Source organism: Sinocyclocheilus anshuiensis, unplaced genomic scaffold, assembly GCF_001515605.1.
Source record: "Sinocyclocheilus anshuiensis isolate Anshui unplaced genomic scaffold, SAMN03320099.WGS_v1.1 scaffold308, whole genome shotgun sequence".
In the NCBI taxonomy this organism is placed as follows: domain Eukaryota; kingdom Metazoa; phylum Chordata; class Actinopteri; order Cypriniformes; family Cyprinidae; genus Sinocyclocheilus; species Sinocyclocheilus anshuiensis.
Window position 1 is genome coordinate 1,360,605 of NW_015558619.1, and position 7,761 is coordinate 1,368,365.

The 7,761-nt window shown below is 35.6% G+C and overlaps 2 protein-coding genes across 2 annotated transcripts in view; both read right to left on the reverse strand.

Moving 5' to 3' along the window:
- The window catches only part of LOC107680466 (2',5'-phosphodiesterase 12-like), a 5,670-nt gene extending 4,303 nt beyond the window's left edge, over window positions 1-1,367 (reverse strand). The window contains exons 1-2 of the mRNA XM_016476351.1: window positions 1,347-1,367; window positions 566-793 (exon numbers count right to left, since the gene is read on the reverse strand). Of these exons, the coding sequence (XP_016331837.1) occupies window positions 566-793; window positions 1,347-1,367 (249 nt within the window). The remainder of the gene's footprint in view (window positions 1-565; window positions 794-1,346) is intronic.
- A 1,506-nt stretch (window positions 1,368-2,873) lies between these two features.
- LOC107680564 (V-type proton ATPase subunit S1-like protein) overlaps window positions 2,874-7,761 on the reverse strand; it is a 7,466-nt gene continuing 2,578 nt past the window's right edge. The window contains exons 2-4 of the mRNA XM_016476500.1: window positions 7,450-7,491; window positions 6,564-6,807; window positions 2,874-3,638 (exon numbers count right to left, since the gene is read on the reverse strand). Of these exons, the coding sequence (XP_016331986.1) occupies window positions 3,402-3,638; window positions 6,564-6,800 (474 nt within the window). The 5' untranslated portion in view covers window positions 6,801-6,807; window positions 7,450-7,491 and the 3' untranslated portion in view covers window positions 2,874-3,401. The remainder of the gene's footprint in view (window positions 3,639-6,563; window positions 6,808-7,449; window positions 7,492-7,761) is intronic.

The window sequence follows — 7,761 nt, forward strand, 5'->3', positions numbered from 1 at the left end:
TACTGACCAGGCTCAACCCTGCTTAGCTTCAGTGGGTAACCAGTCTTGGGCTGCAGGGTGATATGGCTGTAGATTGTCACGGTACCATTCACAAGGTGTAGGGCAGTTCTGTATTGACTAGACACACCTGCCCAGACTGTAACACCAGACAACAGTGGCTGATGCTACCCTTGCAGGTCATCTAGCACAGTGAATCTCAACCTTTTGGCGTACCGGACCCCAGTCCAATTCAGAACCATCCTCAAGGACCCCCAGAACAAAATTGACTCGTATCATTTGTGTCTTTGTGAGGACCAAATGCAGTCAAGTATAATTCAGGTTAGCTGACTTGTCCAGTATTTGGCCATATCATCAGCTATATTGGATTTTTCTTTCATGGGAACATGTCATGTCAAAATATACAACATTTATACAAAAATTCATACTTTATATGGACCCCTTGGCCTTATGTCAAGGACCACTAGGGGTCCACGGACAGCTGGTTGAGAAACACTGATCTAGCACACAGACCATGCTGATGGAAGCGGTTTCGAATGGTCTGACGTGACACTCGGGTGCCTCTCACTTCCCTTAAACGTGCCTGGAGTTGAGTGGCATTCATAATCCGGCTCCACAGGGCACTGTTCACAATGAAGCAGTCATCAGCATGTGGCCAAAGGATGTCCGCTTCTATGCCTTTCTGTGACTCTTCCAGTTTCTCTGTGTCTCTGTCGCAACCTGCTGATGACACTTTAAGCTCAGTGGCAACTTCCCTCTGAGAACATCCCGTTTGAAGCCTCGCAATGGCCAGGTACTGTTAATCAATTGTTAGGTGTGGTCTTGGTCTCATGATGTCAAAATGTGAACAGCATGATGAAGAGGACTGTTTAAATACAAATTGTCATTGAACCAGAACATTTAGTGGTCGATTCATGGATCAGACACTTGTGATTTTTGCGGTTAATCACCTCGTTAGAGAACAGCATGTTATGCAATAAGTACTGAAACATTTAACAGTTGGACACGTGCATTCAAAAGTTTAGACGAGGTCAAATTACGTTCACCTGAGGTCATAGTGCATTTTAGGTGCATTCTGAAATTTCACCCGAAAGTTGAATATCCCTAATATATATATATATATATATATATATCAGAATTGTGTTTAAATTTTATCTTATTTGATTTTTTAAGTATAAATTGTGTAAGTTGTGGGTGTTTATACAAGAAACTACATAGATGCCTTTCAATTTTTTAAATAAATGTTAAAAAATATTAAAAAGCCCTGCTTTAAGTAAGATATTTTAGAATTGTAGAAATGCCACTAGGTGGCGCTGTTCGCAAATGGTTGATTCCTTTAGAGCTCATACTTTGTCGAAGGAGCATCTCATTGTTATAATAAACTGTATTTGATAAATGTGCATTTGATAAATGTACTTTTAGTCTACCTAATATAAATGAATTAAATTGGAAACAGTGAACAAAATCATTTTGCAACATAACTGTGCTGCTGGTTTTATTGAACTCAACTGAGAGGACGATAATAATAATCATCAAACATTAATACATCATAGTCCATTTCACATCTCTCCATTTTATCTGCATAAATGTCCGCTGAACAAAGTTAAGCTATTAATATGTTCCCAAATACATGTGTACATGAAAAAAAAAACATTCTCCCTTATTTAGAACATTAATTATGATTATTACCAATATACAGTACATGGTACAAAGCAAACCATCTGATTATTCTGGTTCAGAAATGTCTCTAGCCACTGGCATGCTGCATGTTCACTACAACAAACCTCATTGTTGTTTTGCTTCAGTCGTCGATTAAAAATCCAAGTAATAAGAAGCCGCTCTTCACCATAGCCAAAAACAGAGACAAAAGACTAATAAAAAATGAAATAAGATAATACAAAAACCAGAGTTAACATACAGTCTACACAAAAATACCATAACACAATCATTTTAAAAATACATATGCTCAAAATAACATCAGTAATTAATACAATTATTACCTCATTATATTTTTTTGCAACTCCTCAAGGGAAAAGTTTTCAAATTGAAACATCTATTTGCTGGTTACACACTATTGAAACCATTACGCAGTATGTTTTATTAATTCGAGTTTTAGGTTTTGCTGATCAGCATCAATTTCGTAATCAATGGGGAAAAGCATTCCTTTTTTCAACTATTTCACTGATCCGCAAATTAAAATTATATTACATTATCATAATGGTTTATTCACAGTTTAAAACTTCAAAGTCAACATGAAATCAAAATACTCTCTTAATACACATTCCTGGATTTATTCTGATTCATTGTGCATGTTGTTCACCATCCTATGGAAGCTTGTTTCCATCACAGGATAAAAAATAAAAAAGGTATTGCGACTTTTTATTTCATAATTCAGACGTTTATCAAGAGAGTTTATATCTCTTGATTCAGACTTTTTTCTCGCAAAACATAATTGCAATATAAAAACTCCGTAATGTGAGATATAAACACAAAATTGTGAGATATAAACATAATTATGAGATATAAACTCAGAATTCAGAGATATAAACATAATTGCAAGATAAACACTCAGAATTGTGAGCTAACTCAAAATTGAGATATAAACACATAATTGTGCATATCTAAACATAATTGCAAGATATAAACATAATTGTGATTTAAACTAAGACTTGTGAGAAATAAATTCAGAATTGTGAGATTAACTTATAACTGAGATGTAAACTCAGAATTGAAATATAAACTCAGAATTGTGAGAAAAAGTCAGAATTACGAGAAAAAAGTCAAAATTGCAAGATATAAAGATATAGAGTTTATATTTCACAATTCTGTCTTTTTTTCTCGAATATAAATTCAGAATTTTGAAAAAGAGTCGCAATTATCTCTTTGATATTTTCAATTCTGTAGCGGAAATGCGCTTCCATAATACCATCCAATCAGTTCCAGATGAAAAAATCAAGATGTTTTATTCACAAATATGTAGAATTACAACTGCAAAATTGCTTGCGAAACACCATTTCATGTTGACTTCAAAGAAGCATCAGTGCTGAAGTTAAATCTGGTTCTTAGCAATCAAACAGAAGCTAAGACAGACGATGCAAATGCAAGATATATTGATTATTGTGCTATTTCGAATTGCATTCAAACATCTGAAGATCTCCTTCCCCTCATGTAACCTGACGCTGAATGTTTAATTCCTAGATTTTTGGTGAGAACTGGCTGATATCTTCAAATCCTCCAGTGTGCCGAGCCTGTAAAGCTCCCGAAGGAACCTGATTCGGACTTCCACTGTCCCACCACAATGATGCCACTGCCGTGGTGCAGTCAGTCCCAAACAGCTCTGATTCTCCGTTCAGATGGGAGTCAGAGCTCACAGTCACAGAAGTGTCCGTCTCTCTCTCGGGACTCTAGAGGTTGTTCTTCTCTGTGCTCTCCGCTTCTGTGTTGCGCGGGAAGTAGACGGTGGTCTTGTGCTCTTCGTAGCGGTCGATGTGCTTCAGGTGAACCACCATGTGCAGCGCGTAGGCCAGCACCAGCAGCAGGATCAGAGACGTGATCAGACCCATCAGGATGGCAGGAGTGAAGAAGGTCGCGCAGTCACTGGCCGCCGCAAACTTACTGGAGTGAACGGTAAACGCCTGGATCTGCGAGGAAAAACACAAGAAACAGCAGATGGTAAGATGTTGAATCTTTAAAAACTATTTTCCAGTTTATCTATCTATCTATCTATCTATCTATCTATCTATCTATCTCTGTCTGTCTGTCTATCTCTCTGTCTGTCTGTCTGTCTGTCTGTCTATCTATCTCTCTATCTATCTATCTATATTGTTCTATCTATCTATCTATCTATCTATCTCTGTCTGTCTGTCTATCTCTCTGTCTGTCTGTCTGTCTGTCTGTCTATCTATCTCTCTATCTATCTATCTATATTGTTCTATCTATCTATCTATCTATCTATCTCTGTCTGTCTGTCTATCTCTCTGTCTGTCTGTCTGTCTGTCTGTCTATCTATCTCTCTATCTATCTATCTATATTGTTCTATCTATCTATCTATCTATCTATCTCTGTCTGTCTGTCTATCTCTCTGTCTGTCTGTCTGTCTGTCTGTCTATCTATCTCTCTATCTATCTATCTATATTGTTCTATCTATCTATCTATCTATCTATCTCTGTCTGTCTGTCTATCTCTCTGTCTGTCTGTCTGTCTGTCTGTCTATCTATCTCTCTATCTATCTATCTATATTGTTCTATCTATCTATCTATCTATCTATCTCTGTCTGTCTGTCTATCTCTCTGTCTGTCTGTCTGTCTGTCTGTCTATCTATCTCTCTATCTATCTATCTATATTGTTCTATCTATCTATCTATCTATCTATCTCTGTCTGTCTGTCTATCTCTCTGTCTGTCTGTCTGTCTGTCTGTCTATCTATCTCTCTATCTATCTATCTATATTGTTCTATCTATCTATCTATCTATCTATCTCTGTCTGTCTGTCTATCTCTCTGTCTGTCTGTCTGTCTGTCTGTCTATCTATCTCTCTATCTATCTATCTATATTGTTCTATCTATCTATCTATCTATCTATCTCTGTCTGTCTGTCTATCTCTCTGTCTGTCTGTCTGTCTGTCTGTCTATCTATCTCTCTATCTATCTATCTATATTGTTCTATCTATCTATCTATCTATCTATCTCTGTCTGTCTGTCTATCTCTCTGTCTGTCTGTCTGTCTGTCTGTCTATCTATCTCTCTATCTATCTATCTATATTGTTCTATCTATCTATCTATCTATCTATCTCTGTCTGTCTGTCTATCTCTCTGTCTGTCTGTCTGTCTGTCTGTCTATCTATCTCTCTATCTATCTATCTATATTGTTCTATCTATCTATCTATCTATCTATCTCTGTCTGTCTGTCTATCTCTCTGTCTGTCTGTCTGTCTGTCTGTCTATCTATCTCTCTATCTATCTATCTATATTGTTCTATCTATCTATCTATCTATCTATCTCTGTCTGTCTGTCTATCTCTCTGTCTGTCTGTCTGTCTGTCTGTCTATCTATCTCTCTATCTATCTATCTATATTGTTCTATCTATCTATCTATCTATCTATCTCTGTCTGTCTGTCTATCTCTCTGTCTGTCTGTCTGTCTGTCTGTCTATCTATCTCTCTATCTATCTATCTATATTGTTCTATCTATCTATCTATCTATCTATCTCTGTCTGTCTGTCTATCTCTCTGTCTGTCTGTCTGTCTGTCTGTCTATCTATCTCTCTATCTATCTATCTATATTGTTCTATCTATCTATCTATCTATCTATCTCTGTCTGTCTGTCTATCTCTCTGTCTGTCTGTCTGTCTGTCTGTCTATCTATCTCTCTATCTATCTATCTATATTGTTCTATCTATCTATCTATCTATCTATCTCTGTCTGTCTGTCTATCTCTCTGTCTGTCTGTCTGTCTGTCTGTCTATCTATCTCTCTATCTATCTATCTATATTGTTCTATCTATCTATCTATCTATCTATCTCTGTCTGTCTGTCTATCTCTCTGTCTGTCTGTCTGTCTGTCTGTCTATCTATCTCTCTATCTATCTATCTATATTGTTCTATCTATCTATCTATCTATCTATCTCTGTCTGTCTGTCTATCTCTCTGTCTGTCTGTCTGTCTGTCTGTCTATCTATCTCTCTATCTATCTATCTATATTGTTCTATCTATCTATCTATCTATCTATCTCTGTCTGTCTGTCTATCTCTCTGTCTGTCTGTCTGTCTGTCTGTCTATCTATCTCTCTATCTATCTATCTATATTGTTCTATCTATCTATCTATCTATCTATCTCTGTCTGTCTGTCTATCTCTCTGTCTGTCTGTCTGTCTGTCTGTCTATCTATCTCTCTATCTATCTATCTATATTGTTCTATCTATCTATCTATCTATCTATCTCTGTCTGTCTGTCTATCTCTCTGTCTGTCTGTCTGTCTGTCTGTCTATCTATCTCTCTATCTATCTATCTATATTGTTCTATCTATCTATCTATCTATCTATCTCTGTCTGTCTGTCTATCTCTCTGTCTGTCTGTCTGTCTGTCTGTCTATCTATCTCTCTATCTATCTATCTATATTGTTCTATCTATCTATCTATCTATCTATCTCTGTCTGTCTGTCTATCTATCTGTCTGTCTGTCTGTCTATCTATCTATCTATCTATCGTTCTCTCTATCTATCTATCTATCTATCTGTCTGTCTGTCTATCTATCGTTCTATCTATCGTTCTATCTAGCTCGTTCTATCTATCTATCTATCTATCTATCTATCTATCTATCTATCTATCTATCTAAAATAATTAATAGTTTTCTATATTCCAAATTAAAAAGCATTTAATTTCACCCAAACTCCTCGTGTTCTTCCACACACTCTGGACTGTGAGCTTTTTAAAAAGACGCTGCTCTCACGCCAAACCACAAGCTTGTGTAACCACATTACACCCACCAGAGGCTAAAAATACAGCACAAGATGCTACAACTCCAGTATGAGGCGCTTCTCAGCGGAGGATGGAGGGAAAGAGTTGCCTGCCAACCTGGAAGTCGGTGAAGGTTATGTGCCAGTGTGCGGCGTGGTCGGTGTTGGCGCTGGGCACCAGCAGCGTGTCGTACTTCTGCAGGCTGCTGACGTGCTGGCAGTGATAGGAGTTGGTGGAGGGCGCGTACACATCTGTAGCGTTGAACGTGGCCTCGTGCGTCCAGTTGTAATGGATGTACACGTTATCCAGAGTGAACCAGTTCTGTCCCGCAGACTCGTAGAACGTGTTTGACATCTGTAGCCTGTGGAAATAAACACTTTATCTCACTGCAAAGCATTTTAAAAATAATTTCTGTTCTTCGATGAGAAGTGCAAACTGATTGTTTACTAGCACACACAAAAACATGTATATTTTAAACTCTAAATTCAGATTGGATGAATTACATTTGAAGATACTGTACATGAACTAATATTGACACATCTGTGATGACAAATAAAAAAAAAAATATTTGAAATTTGATACAAATGGTAACCATTAACATTCTATAAATCAATATAAAGAGGTTTGGATACATTTGGATACAATTGTATTCCATTAAATTCCAAATCTGTTTGTGACTGACTGCGATATTATTACTAATGAAAACCTCTTTATAATGTTAGGATGTTAATATTAAAATATTTTAATATTAAAAATAAAACATCATTAATGATTGAACATTGGTGCCTTTTGTCATATCGCTAAAATGTAAAATCATTGTATTGTAGTGATGTAGTGTATAAATATAAAATAACTACAATTTTATTTTTTATATATATTTATTATTTGTATATTTGAGAAAATGTAGTCATAAAAACTAATTAAAAATGCCATGAATTAAAATAAATAAAATTATAAAAATTAATTTATATGAAATAAATAAACAAGGAATAACCTGATAGACCTGATAGAGAGATCTTCCACATCGCCGAAACGGAGATTGAGTCTGGTGAGTAACAAAATATGTCAAAATTGTCAAAATATTGTACATTTATTAGCTGTCAAATTTTCCTTCTCAATTATACATCTTACACCAGGCTGAGGTAGTTTTTAGCTGGGTTTTCATTTATGTATGGAATATGTCTAGATAATATTTAACTCCAAAAACAAAAATGCATTGTGACATTAAGTAGAACAAAATATAATATATTATATTATAATCATATTAAATAATAATAACTATATATATATATATATATATATATATTATTTTTTT